Source organism: Sinocyclocheilus grahami, unplaced genomic scaffold, assembly GCF_001515645.1.
Source record: "Sinocyclocheilus grahami isolate Dianchi unplaced genomic scaffold, SAMN03320097.WGS_v1.1 scaffold1366.1, whole genome shotgun sequence".
NCBI lineage: Eukaryota > Metazoa > Chordata > Actinopteri > Cypriniformes > Cyprinidae > Sinocyclocheilus > Sinocyclocheilus grahami.
Window position 1 is genome coordinate 313211 of NW_015506545.1, and position 14731 is coordinate 327941.

The 14731-nt window shown below is 34.4% G+C and overlaps 1 protein-coding gene across 1 annotated transcript; it reads left to right on the plus strand.

The window, feature by feature from the left end:
• Positions 1 to 1923: 1923 nt before the first annotated feature.
• On the plus strand, positions 1924 to 13447 carry acss2l (acyl-CoA synthetase short chain family member 2 like). The gene is made up of 16 exons (XM_016255743.1): positions 1924 to 2074; positions 2222 to 2325; positions 3846 to 3918; positions 5414 to 5489; positions 5924 to 6005; positions 6161 to 6298; positions 7273 to 7443; positions 7600 to 7733; positions 8873 to 9005; positions 9511 to 9567; positions 9672 to 9752; positions 9840 to 9948; positions 11208 to 11276; positions 12409 to 12585; positions 12671 to 12745; positions 12826 to 13447. Exons 1-16 carry the CDS (start codon positions 1924 to 1926, stop codon positions 12951 to 12953), a joined length of 1758 nt encoding a protein of 585 aa, XP_016111229.1. The 3' UTR covers positions 12954 to 13447.
• The last annotated feature ends 1284 nt before the right edge of the window (positions 13448 to 14731 follow it).

Sequence of the window (14731 nt, forward strand, 5' to 3'; positions counted from 1 at the left end):
ACGATGTTCCCTGTGTTGCATGAATTTGCACATCGGCTACTAATGTAAAAGCAGCAACCCTTGCATAAAAAAGCACACAGTCTTCAGAAAATGTGAAATTCTAAGTTTAAAGTGTGGTTTAACAAGGCAAGTTGCCATATTAAAATTTGTTTAATTGACTTGTGCAATAAGTGAAGCCCACTGGCCAAACGCTCAGCTGACGGACGTCCAAATCTAATGCAGGCAGCAGAGCCAAAGTACAGCCCTATTCCTGTAAAAATGAGACGCGTATAGTGGGGTCCAAAAGTCTGAGACCACACTGACTATCAAAGTCTAAATTCACTGTGGGAATAAACAGGTTTAGGATTTGAGACAACAGATGAATATTATGGCGTAAACCAAAAACGAATTGTTTCACATTCTGCATTATTTCTAAATGACAATTCAGATGTGAGTAAATGAGTAACAGAATTATTATCTTTTTTTTTTATTTGCTTCCATTAAAGCACAAGATGCTTTTTGGAGCAAAATAATGCTATTGTTAAAGAAAAAGGGTGAGATATTGTCATACATGTTAAAATATTTTTTTTTCCCAAACAGTACTATTTTAGTATTCCTTATATACTATTATAGCACTTATTAATATTATTGAATTATTTTACTTTTTATAAAAATTTTATTATAATATTTTGAATTTTTACATTTTCACTTTTCACTTTGATTTTAGGAACTTTGTTTTGCACGTCATTTTTATTCGTTTTTGTTTTTAATATTTATATTTGTTTAATATCATTATACATAGCAATGTTATATATAATATTACTATTAATACATGTTAAATCATGTATTTGTTAAAATGTTTGAATTTTTTTATACTATTCTAGCATTTATTAATATTTTGAATTAATATTGAATTATTCATATTATTTCATTATTGTTGAAATATTTTGGAATTTTTAAATTTTCAGTTTTCAATAAAATTTTTGCACTTTTGTCATTTTTATTAGTTTTAGTTTTTTAATATTTCTATTTGCTTAATATCATTATACATAATATTATTATATATACTGTAGTATTACTATTACTATTAATAATATCATATATAAAAGTAAAATGACTATAAAAGTCATTTTAGTGTGTAATCGTATTTATTTCATTTATTTGCTAATGCAACATTTTCATTTGAGATTTTTAAGTGTAAGTTTTCCATCTAATATTTGTTTTATTTCTTATTTTTTTAAATTAATGAAATACCATTTTTGACGATTTTAGTTTAGTTATTACAATAACAACAATGCATTCAACTTTTCACTCAAATTACTGATAATACAATTTGTCATGATGCAAAATTTAAGCTTTTTTTTCCCACATTCGGTCTCAGACTTTTTGGAAATAATTGCAAAATCATCTGAAACGCAGATTCAATTTTGGATTTATGTGCCTAATGTGTTCAGTAGCCTAAAGTATGTTCAAGAGGCCAGCACACTGTATATACATATTATTATTATATATACTGTAGTATTACTATTACTATTAATAATATCATATATAAAAGTAAAATGACTATAAAAGTCATTTTAGTGTGTAATCGTATTTATTTCATTTATTTGCTAATGCAACATTTTCATTTGAGATTTTTAAGTGTAAGTTTTCCATCTAATATTTGTTTTATTTCTTATTTTTTTAAATGAATGAAATACCATTTTTGACGATTTTAGTTTAGTTATTACAATAACAACAATGCATTCAACTTTTCACTCAAATTACTGATAATACAATTTGTCATGATGCAAAATTTAAGCTTTTTTTTTCCCACATTCGGTCTCAGACTTTTTGGAAATAATTGCAAAATCATCTGAAACGCAGATTCAATTTTGGATTTATGTGCCTAATGTGTTCAGTAGCCTAAAGTATGTTCAAGAGGCCAGCACACTGTATTGCATAATGAAGGCCATGAATCCATTATTTCCTAATGGTTTAATATTGATCAATGTTTCCTTCAGGGAGGGAAACTCACCTGATCATCACCAGAACATCACCTACAACCAGCTGTTGAGAAACGTGTGCCGATGTGCCAATGCATTGAAGCTGTTGGGTAAGACCATCCTCCTCCTCTGGGTTTGAGTTTGCTCAGCTTTTCTAGAATGCAAATGCAATGTTAGTGCGTTCAGCCTGAACTTCTGACGTGAGTATTTTTCCTAATGCTTTCAGATTTACATTGATGTTTATTTCTGTGATCCAGGTGTGAAGAAAGGAGACAGAGTCGCCATCTACTTACCCATGATTCCAGAGCTGGTGTACACGATGCTGGCCTGTGCGAGAATCGGAGCTGTTCACTCGATAGTGGTGAGCAGCTTTACAGATCTGTAGTAGTTTTACATTAAATAAATATTCTGGGTTGAAAAGGAATAGTTCGCCTGAAAATGCTAATTTGCTGAAAATGTACTCACTCTCAGGCCATCCCAGATGAAGATGAGTTTGTTTCTTCATCAGAACAGATTTGGAGAATTGTAGCATTACATCACTTGCTCACTGATGGATCCTCTGCAGTGAATGGGTGCCGTCAGAATGAGAGTCCAAACAGCTGATAATGTAGTTTTACATTAAATAAATATTCTGGGTTGAAAAGGAATAGTTCGCCTGAAAATGCTAATTTGCTGAAAAAGTACTCACTCTCAGGCCATCCCAGATGAAGATGAGTTTGTTTCTTCATCAGAACAGATTTGGAGAATTGTAGCATTACATCACTTGCTCACTGATGGATCCTCTGCAGTGAATGGGTGCCGTCAGAATGAGAGTCCAAACAGCTGATAAAAACATCACAATAACATCTTGTGAAGCCAAAAGCTGCATGTTTCTGGCCAACTGATGTCTCTCACATCAAAATCCACCGCTTGATATGTGCATATTTCTCTCCTGAATCACAAATTCATCATTAAGATGTTTTTAACTTTAAACCATTGCTTCTGGCTAAAATGCAAGTCCATAATCCATAATATTGTTTTCTCCAGTGAAAAAGTCATCTTGTCTGATTCAGGAGAGAAATATGCACACATCAAGCGGTGGATGGCCAGAAACATGCAGCTTTTGGCTTCACAAGATGTTATTGTGATGTTTTTATCAGCTGTTTGGACTCTCATTCTGACGGCACTTCTGGCTAAAATGCAAGTCCATAATCCATAATATTGTTTTCTCCAGTGAAAAAGTCATCTTGTCTGATTCAGGAGAGAAATATGCACATATCAAGCGGTGGATTTTGATGTGAGAGACATCAGTTGGCCAGAAACATGCAGCTTTTGGCTTCACAAGATGTTATTGTGATGTTTTTATCAGCTGTTTGGACTCTCATTCTGACGGCACCCATTCACTGCAGAGGATCAATTGGTGAGCGAGTGATGGAATGCTACATTTCTCCAAATCTGATGAAGAAACAAACTCATCTACATCTTGGATGATGTAAGGATGGGTACATTTTCAGCAAATTAGAATTTTTAGGTGATCTACACCTTTAAGCTCTATCATCTGTCGAGGATGGTCTGAAGGAGAGTTTAAACTCGGATCAGTATTTAGCACGGTATCATTAATATGCATGAAATGAGTACATCCTCATTTACCCTTCCAAGTCTATTTCTGCCCGCCAAGCCTCTTTAACCATGTAAAGGTTATAGATGGTGTTAAAAATAACACACGAGCGCTTTCCAGGGTAGTTTTATATCTGATATCAAAGCCTGTTTTTAAGTTTGGATGATGACACCATTTCAGCCAAACTGTAATTGTATTCATTTGTATTGGAACCTCAGATATCCATATTATTTATCTTGAGCATATGCAAAAGCATTTAACCCTCTCCTGTCTTCCTCATTCAGTTTGCAGGTTTCTCGTCTGAGTCTCTGTGCGAGAGGATCGTGGATGCTCAGTGCAACATCCTGGTAACAGCAGGTAACACTAAGTGTTTTCTTAAGGTGGAGGTCTGGATCTTTAGACTGACTGTATGTTTATTGGGTTTGTTTAGTAGATGAGCTCACAATGAGCTGTTACAGATAAGCTTGAAATACAGTTAGTGATAAGATAATGTGACGAGAGATGTGATGTGATGTTTACAACACCGGAAATCCTGTGTAGTCACCCTTTGGGCGAGTGAAGTCTGAATCCCATTTTGTGGCTTATTCAGGTCTGTCAGTCATGAAAAAAATGATGCACCAAAGTTTTGTGTGACGTTTTGGTGCAGGTAAATGTGAAATCAGATTTATGGATGAAGAAAAAAAAACAGAAATGTATTTATATATTTTTATATAAAAAAATGTAATATAAAATGTATAACATAAAATATAAATATAATTTAAATTATATTATATTTCATTGTTTTTAGATATTTAATATATATGTACACACACACATGCACACACATATATGTGACTCTGGAGTACAAAAGCAGTGTTGAGTCGCTGGGGTATATTTGTAGCAATAGCCAACAATACATTCAAAACAGTCAAAATTATTGATTTTTCTTTTATGCCAAAAATCATTGGAATATTAAGTAAAGATCATGTTCCATGAAGTTATTTTGTAAATTTTCTACCGTAACTATATCAAAACGTAATTTTTGATTAGTAATATGCATTGCTAAGAACAACTTTAAAGATGATTTTCTCAATATTTAGATTTTTTTGCTCCCTCAGATTCCAGATTTTCAAATAGTTGTATCTCGTCCAAATATTGTCCTATCCTAACAAACCATACATCAATCGAAATATTATTTATTCAGCTTTCAGATGATGTATACATCTCAATTTAAAAAAAAATGGACCCTTATGACTGGTTTTATGGTCCAGGGTCCTATATATACACACATGTGTGTGTGTGTGTGTGTGTGTTTGCTGCATATATCAAAATAATTAAAAAATGTATCACAGTTTCCACAAAAATATTAAGCAGCAACTGTTTTCAACATTGATAATATTAAGAAGAATAAATCTTTCATAAGCAGCAAATCAGCATATTAGAATGATTTCTGAAGGATATTACCTTACATATGTTTATATTAATTAAAAAATATATGAATAATGGGAATTATTTCTGGGAAAAAGTGTGAATGAAGATTTGAGCAGAAAATATAGGTAAGATTTTAATAGTTTTTCTTTATTCAAAATAGTATTATTATATGAATATTATTAATATATTAAGTATACTACTATTAATATAATATATATATATATATATAATGATAATATTGATAATATATATATAATAATAATATTTTTCCAACCTGCAACCTTATAAAAACATTTGTTTCCTAACGGACTGATAAAATCCTGTGCATCATCCTAAAGTCCATCTTTCTCCTCACCTCTCTTTGTCATCCCATCTCATGTGTTTTTGCTCTCTCTCTCTCTCTCTCTCTCTCTGTGTTTGTGTGTGTATATGTGTTCTACAGATGGTGTTTACAGAGGTGACAAGCTGATCAATCTGAAGAAGATTGCGTCTGAAGCTCTGGAGCGCTGTAAGGAGAGGTACGTCCCTGTCTGCTGCTCTCTGCTATCAGAGGAACCTCCGTTTACATCAACCTCTCACCCGTCCATTACAAACACACACACACACCGGAGCACTCACCCTATCACAGACTGTCAGGGGTTGCCGAGCAACAGCACAGTTTGGAACCCTTCGCTTCATCTCACCATGGCAACATGTGAAATGAGACATACGCATCATAGAGCAAACACGGGTGTGGATTTGTAACATGTGACTGAATGATGATGTCGTTGATTTGGCACATTAATCATTTATGAATTTTGATGGTATCACTCAATAAATTACATAATGCCATGATGAAAACATTACTATTATTATTCACACTTACTCATAAGAGCTTAGAACAGTCAATATGCACATTTTTTTGCTTTTAAATATGATTTGATGTACGTACTGTGTTCTCTGTCTCGCTCAGCATGGCCTCGTGTGTTCAGAAGTGTGTGGTGGTCAAACATCATGCCTTCAGAACAAACACTGATGCTTCCAACAAACTACAGGTTGGTCAAACTGTCAAGTTGTATGGACTACTTACAGTATATGATGGTTTTCTAGCAGGAAAAAATTTAAATAGAGCAAATGTAAAATTCTCTTAAATCCAGCACTTAAATTAATGACCATACTATTGTTTCTTTTGTGTGTGTGTGTGCTCCAGACCCCGTGGGATGAATCATGTGACATTTGGTGGGATGATCTGATGGACGGTGTGTCAGACGAGTGTGAACCGGAGTGGATGGACTCAGAAGATCCTCTCTTCATTCTTTACACCAGCGGCTCGACCGGAAAACCCAAGGCACCTAGAATTTATATAATATAGAAGTTTTATATATATAGTACAGCACATACACACACTAATGTGCAAAAGTTCGGCTCAGTATGATTTTTCTTTTTGAAATAAATTAATATTTACAGGTGCATCTCAATAAATTAGAATGTCGTGGAAAAGTTCATTTATTTCAGTAATTCAACTCAAATTGTGAAACTCGTGTATTAAATAAATTCAATGCACACAGACTGAAGTAGTTTAAGTCTTTGGTTCTTTTAATTGTGATGATTTTGGCTCACATTTAACAAAAACCCACCAATTCACTATCTCAACAAATGAGAATATGGTGACATGCCAATCAGCTAATCAACTCAAAACACCTGCAAAGGTTTCCTGAGCCTTCAAAATGGCCTCTCAGTTTGGTTCACTAGGCTACACAATAATGGGGAAGACTGCTGATCTGACAGTTGTCCACAAGACAATCATTGACACCCTTCACAAGGAGCCACAACAGCAAAAAAATCCATAAATATATGAAGCAGCACAACTGTTTTCAACATTGACAATAATCAGAAATGTTTCATGAGCAGCAAATCAACATATTAGAATGATTTCTGAAGGTCATGTGACACTGAAGCCTGGAGTAATGATGATGAAAATTCAGCTGCACATCACAGCAATAAATTACAGCAGAAAACAGTTATTTTAAATTGTAATAATATTTCACAATTTTTTACCAAAAATTGGTAAAAGTATTTTTGATCAAAACATTGTCTAAAAATTGCAAAACAGCAATATTTATTTCCAGTATGTTAACTGGACACCACTTGATGAATTAATGTGACAACAATTTTAGTATGATATTGTTTAGAGAAGCTTCAGCAGCACATACTGCTTCATATACTATTTTTTTATAAAAAAGTAGGCAGCATGCAGTATATACTGCACATACAGTGTGCACTAAGCAGTGTGCTAGTATTCATTCCTTCATTTCTGTACAGGGGGTCCTTCACACCGTCACTGGATATATGCTCTATACATCACTGACCTTCAAATATGTCTTTGATTATCACCATGATGACGTTTACTGGTGCACTGCAGACATTGGCTGGATAACAGGCCACTCCTACATCACGTACGGCCCTTTAGCCAACGGCGCCACCAGCGTGCTGGTAAGAAATATAATGCAGAATATTCACTTGCACAAACTGGGAAATTGTGAACATGTTTCTACAAAATTCAGCATAGCTTTTACTGTCATTAAAAAATATATGAAGTCAATTTGATCTAAGATTCATCAGTTTGAATGAGTGTGATGTGGTGTGTAGTTTGAAGGTGTGCCGGTGTATCCTCATGTGGGCAGACTGTGGGAGATCATTGAGAAGTACAGAGTCTCTAAGTTCTACACCGCACCCACTGCTATACGACTGCTGATGAAATACGGGAGAGAACCACTGCAGCGGTGAGCACACACACACACACACACACACACACACACTCATAGGGACCAAAAATGTCCCCACAAGGACAAGGATTTTGGATATTGCCATCTTTGTAGGGACATTTTGTCCCCATAATGTAGTGTATCCACACACACTGTATATATGCTTTACAGGGACTCTTCATAGGTGTAATAGTTTTTATACTGAGCATATTTTTCGATTTTCTATCCCCTGAAGTAACCCTACCCCTAAACATAACCCTCACAGAAAACTTGTTTAGTATTGTTTTTAAACCTTTTGGTTTACAATTACACAGGAAGTCTAATAATCTAAATATTACTACTATAAACTAACCCACACTCAATCAGAAAACTTAATGTGCTTTAGAATTTTTTTTTTTAAATAATGGTAAAAATTATAATTTCTAAAATGAATACAATTTCGTTTATTTTACACATTTATTGCTATAAATATTTTACACACACACACACACACACACACACAAATATTATTATGATTAAAGTATGATACATCATTTTTACAATTATTTTTACAACTATTGTACAAATATCGTTTTTCCCTAACCTAACAGAGAAAAATGAAATAAACAATTATTATTAATAATTAATAACAATTAGTATTATTTTAAAAAATTACATTAAAAATAACAATTATTGTTAACATGTTATAATAATAACACCAATAATATTATAATGATAAAAACATATAATAGTAATTAATAATTATATACATAAATATTACTATTATTATATTATACAAAGGGCTGTCCTCCAGGGGGCGCTGGAGGCCTCAGAAAACCAAAGGCATCACTGAGCACTGTTCAAATCTCCGGATGTTTTATTTGACTCATTAAAGATACTGCAACAGGTCAAGCTAGTCCTGCTGTGACCTGGTAGAGATCACACATTCATGTCATCTCTCATTGGTGTGATGCTTACAGGGACTGTTTACACCATCAAAGGTTGTTAGCGCCACCTATTGGACAGAAATTATTTTAGAAAAAATACCTTCTGCAAATATTGTTTTTTACACAACATACAGCTTGTGCTTCAGACATGGATGGTTTTTGTCTGTTTTGAGATATGCTATAAATATTGCAAACTAGTTATGTGAGTAATCTTGCGTCTGTCTGTGTCAGGTATGATCTGTCCAGTTTGCGTGTGTTGGGTACGGTTGGAGAACCCATAAACCTGGAGGCTTGGCTTTGGTATTATGATGTTGTGGGTCAGCAGCGCTGTCCGGTTATTGACACCTTCTGGCAAACAGAGACGGTAAAACATTTACAATTATCAAAACAAAACAAGACCAGTTTTTTTGGAACAAAGTTGCCTAAAACCCCCTTTAACCGTGTTAAAATAAAGCAATAAGCCCCAAGAAGCTGTGGTTTACAGTGAATTTATAACAGCTAAGGGGCGTCGACGTGGAGCGGAGAACCCCTTCAGCTGTTATAAATTCACTGTAAACCACGGCTTCACAGGCCTTATTGCTTTTATAAAACGGTTATTCCATATACATAGTAAGGTTTCACAAAATAAAACAGAGCAAATAAAGTGTAATGATAATAAAAACATTATTCTTCCGCCAAACAATGTCGTTTCTCAGAAACGGTTAGAGTAATTTACAACGGCTTCGAACACGGCTCAACCAATCAGAATCAAGGACCAGAACTATTCGTTTTATAATCAGAATTTTACCACAAAGTGCATTATTGCTTGTATAAAATGTCACATAATACTCACTAATGCTCAACTAATACTAAGTTTGTTGTGTCGGCAGGGTGGCCATGTTTTGACTCCACTTCCAGCTGCTACACCACTGAAGCCTGGATCTGCTGTGAGTCTCCTGAAAATCACCTTGACGTATTACATCTTACGTCTTATGAAACTGTTAATAATGGGGATGGATGACTCTGATATTGAAGTGTCCTCTCTGTGCAGACGTGCCCATTTTTTGGAGTCCAGCCTGCCATTCTCAATGAACATGGAGAAGAACTAGAGGGCGAGGCGGAGGGATACCTGGTGAGACTTTCATCCTAGTTATCCCAGCTGTTATTTCCAAACTGCATGCGTTTTTTCTCTGAACATGAACGGATGTTTTGGTCTCAGGTTTTCCGGAAGCCCTGGCCAGGAATCATGAGGGGTGTGTACGGGAATCAGGAACGCTTTGAAAGCACCTACTTCAGAAAATTCCCAGGATTCTATGTGACAGGAGATGGTAATGTAGCAACGCAAACATATCAGAACCAGTGTTGGTGAATGCTATTTTTGAAAATGGAATGTTACATTTTTGCAAAAGTGATTAATTATGACCCATTGTTACTAATTTATAGAATTTTGTGTTACATTCTCTTATGTCTGCAAATCCATATGGCAAAAAAAAATGTCTTGCCAAAATATGTTAAATATATGCTAAATGTGTTGTAAACAGTGACGCTCAATGAAGTATATTTGTGACCCTGGAGCACAAAAGCAGTCATAAGTCGCTGGGGTATATTTGTAGCAATAGCCAAAAATACATTGTATGGGTCAAAATTATAGATTTTTCTTTTATGCCAAAAATCATTAGTATAATAAAGATCATGTTCCATGAAGATATTTTGTAAATTTCCTACTGTAAATATATCAAAACTTCATTTTTGATTAGTAATATGCATTGCTAAGAACTTCATTTGGACAACTTTAAAGATGATTTTCTCAATATTTAGATTTTTTTGCACCCTCAGATTCCAGATTTTCAAATAGTTGTATCTCGACACAAATATTGTGGAATATCAGTGGAAAGCTTAGTGTGTATAAATCTCAATTTAAAAAAATGGACCCTTATGACTGGTTTTGTGGTCCAGGGTCACATTTAGTAAAATACGTTTCACATTTCATAGGCCAAAATATATTTCAAAATGTATTCCAATCTTACTGTGTTATGTTCACATAAACATCTATTAAAAAAAATAAAAATAAAAAATGATATACTGTATATATATATAAATTAAATAAATATCAGACAAGTTACAAATTAAGAAAAAGTCATTTAGGTATTATGATGTGAATTCAAATGTAAGGTTGCTTTACATGTTTCTTCCAGAAAGCAATCAAATTAAAATCACATCTAATGAAAGCGACAAATTATGATGAATTTTGCAATTAACATATTTTATATGGACTTTTGTATCTCATCTCAGTTAAATGAAAAGCATTATGCATTGCTTGCACATTTACTCCATACAAAAAAAAAAGAAGAAAAAACTAATGCGCTACTTTACAGGTTACATCCAAAAAGCAACCTGACTGAATAACATGCAGTTACTTAATGTGTATTTGTCATGTGTGCTCAGTTTTTAATACATTACCAGTCACCATGTGGCTGTTTCAGCAGCGTCACCAAACTTCAGCATTCACTATTTACAGCATGAGCTGTTGCTGTATCATATGGCAGTATGTAACAGTTACTGTAACCGAGGGTCCTTCTGTCCTCAGGCTGCAGGCGAGACCAGGATGGATATTACTGGATCACAGGCCGGATCGATGACATGCTGAACGTCTCTGGTGAGATTGAGATTCTGCTTCAGTGCTGTCACCTGGTGGTTAGAGACAGCATATTCATTTTCCTCATTCCTTCTCAGCATTCGAGAGACTTTTAAAGCAACTGGACGTTTGTTTTATTACGTTGAAATATCACTTTTCAAATCATTCTGATGGTACACTGGCTTCTAATAAGGAGAATGGCTTCTGTTTCCTTCCCAAACATCTGTTCTGGAAGCATGTCAGTTTAGTGAGTGGGTACGAAATTCCACGAAAACAGCGGATCGCTTTACGGCAGCAACAAATGTGCATGCACAGCTATCCACTGTAATTACGACAGTAATAGGCTATAATTATGACAGTGAATTCCACTTATTTAACTGTAGGCGGCTTCAAAGTCACAAAAATACATAAAACTATATGCAGAACTTCATACAGTTGCTTTAACATCTGTAATATGGCATATTTCTAAGTGAAATAACATGTATGAAACACAAAATATGTGCAAAACACAGAACAGGACATTTATTAAAATAGTAAATAGCTTTAGTTATCTTTTAGAGTACTAGATAGCAGCTTTTATATGTATATATACTGTATATATATATATATATATATATATATATATATGCAGTGCAGTATATACTTGTCAAAAGTTTAGAAACATTGTGATTTTTGAATGTTTTTGATGAAGTCTCTTCTGCTCACCAAGGCTGCAATTATTTGATCAAAAATACAGTAAAAACCGTAACACAGTGAAATATTATTACAGTTCGAAATAACTGATTTCTGTTTGAAAAGATGTTAAAAATGTCATTTATTTCTGTGATCAAAGCTGAAGTTTCAGCATCATTAGTCTCAGAAATCATTCTAATATGCTGATTTGCTGCTCAAGAAACATTTCCGATATCAATGTTGCAAAAAGTTGTGCTGCTTCAAATTTTGGTGGAAACCATGTAAAAAAAAAAAATTTGGATTTTTTATGAATCGAAAGTTCAGCACTGATTTGAAATGGAAATCTTTTGTAGCATTATGAATGTCTTTACTGTCACTTTTGACCAATTGAATGCATCCTTGCTGAATAAAAGTATTAATTTTTTTAAAAGAACAATCATACAGACCCCAGACTTTTGAACAGCAGTGTCTCGTCTCTCAGGTCATTTGTTGAGCACAGCAGAGGTGGAGGCGGCTCTGACCGAACACCCATCGGTGGCTGAAGCTGCGGTGGTCAGTCGGCCTCATGCAGTGAAGGGAGAGTGTCTGTACTGCTTCGTCACTCTGAAAGACCACAAAGAGTTCAACCGCACGCTGATGGAGGAACTAAAGAGAAAAGGTCAGAGGTCATGATCACATTAAACACGGACAGAAAATGCAATCTGCATCTATTCCGCACTTACTAACATGGGTTTTTCATTCAGTGAGGGAGAAGATCGGACCAATCGCCACCCCAGATTTCATCCAGAACGCTCCAGGGCTTCCCAAAACCCGTTCAGGTACTGGGATCTTGCATTTTCAGTTTCTCCCCACATCTCTGCTTTCACTCCTAAACTCAAGCGTTTCACCCGTCCTGCAGGTAAGATCATGCGAAGAGTTCTGCGACAAATCGCCCGCAATGAAAAAGACCTGGGTGACCTTTCGACCCTGGCTGACCCCAAGGTCGTGGAGGTGCTGTTCAGCCAAAGATGTGAGGCGGCAGCGTAAATTCATCTATGATCCATCCCTTTTGATGGCTCTGTGTGTCAGCTTGTGTGTGGTAAGGACTTTGGGTTTGGGTTAGAACGGGCTCTGGTTCTCCTAGATCAGATCGAATGGGGTGTAACTCCTTTCGTGAATCAGGTAAAACAAACAACAATCACTAACAAAGTGTTTCATGAAACCTCACCCCTGGACACTAAACTTCTCACTTCAGTCAGAGTTTCATTGATTTTTTTTTTCTGTTCTGTCAGGGGATATATTATGTAAATATTTTTGGTTTGTTTGTGATGTTTTTCAGTGCCACAAAAATTTATTTACATTTGCTTTTAATTACATCCATAATTGCAGTTTCTCTCACTAAATTATTTCATATCATTTAAACAATTTTTATAGTAGACAACAGGAGAATAAAATCACTTCGTTATTTCATTTCTCAAAAGAGATCAGCAATATTAGAAATTTTCGTTTTGAACTTTGAACCTAGCAGGCTTGACTGTTTTTTTTCTTCCAATTTTATTTGATATTAAACAATTGTTAGAGAAATGTGCCATTTTTTTCATGGCGTCTTGTCCTGGATGAATGAGCTTTTACAAAACCAGTTGTTAATGCTACTTTGACAGATCTGGACACTAAACTTCTCACTTCAGTCAGATTTTCATTGATTTTTTTTCTTCTGTTCTATCAGGGGATATATTATGTAAATATTTTTGGTTTGTTTGTGATGTTTTTCAGTGCCACAAAAATTTATTTACATTTGCTTTTAATTACATCCATAATTGCAGTTTCTCTCACTAAATTATTTCATATCATTTAAACAATTTTTATAGTAGACAACAGGAGAATAAAATCACTTCGTTATTTCATTTCTCAAAAGAGATCAGCAATATTAGAAATTTTCGTTTTGAACTTTGAACCTAGCAGGCTTGACTGTTTTTTTTCTTCCAATTTTATTTGATATTAAACAATTGTTAGAGAAATGTGCCATTTTTTTCATGGCGTCTTGTCCTGGATGAATAAGCTTTTACAAAACCAGTTGTTAATGCTACTTTGACAGAAATATTAGTTCCAAGTAGTTTAACAGTAATAATTGCACTTTTCTGTTTTATGTTTTTATGAAATAAAGCATATATCTCTTATTGTTATTTGTTATATACTGTATGTTATTTGCATTTATTAAAAGTTGTTGTTTTTGCTAGTTTTGTTGAAATATGTATATAAAGCTCATATTTTAAAGGGGTCATAGGATGCTTCCTCCAGAAGAAGTGAGTATAAGGTTTTTTTAATGAATCTTTGCAAATCGCCTTTCCTAATAATGTGCTAATTAGCCATTTTCACCATGAATGCAGCTAAAGTAAACAGTCCCTCAGAGAGCAGCTCGGAAGAGAGGGGCGGGGTCAGCAGAGCTCATTAACATTTAAAGGAAAATGCCACAAAACGGCATGCTCTGAAAAGAGCTGTTTTTGACAGGGTAAACTGTCATAAACTACCATTGAGAAATTTTAACCAAACTATGAACCCTAATGAATCAAATCAGTTTGTGGAAAATGGGCATCCGATGACCCCTTTTAACAACAACAACAAAATATTTATGACTATTAATATGTTTAATGTGAGTTTGCTTTGAGTCATTTTTCGCTGAAGTTTTCATTACTCATTATTTTTATTTTTTAAAGAAGGTACATTTTAATAATGAATAATTTTATTCATGCTAAACCCCAACTCTAAACCTTAACCTAAAACAAACCTGTCGATTTGAAAGTAGATTTAAAGTAAAACATGATTTG

Excerpts from the sequence above, each read along its gene's own strand:
- acss2l (XM_016255743.1), top strand. The coding sequence starts at position 1,924 with ATGAAGGCCATGAATCCATTATTTCCTAATGGTTTAATATTGATCAAT. Across the intron at positions 11,277-12,408 it reads TGACATGCTGAACGTCTCTG|GTCATTTGTTGAGCACAGCA; the intron begins GTGAGATTGAGA and ends CTCGTCTCTCAG. Across the intron at positions 12,586-12,670 it reads GGAGGAACTAAAGAGAAAAG|TGAGGGAGAAGATCGGACCA; the intron begins GTCAGAGGTCAT and ends TTTTTCATTCAG.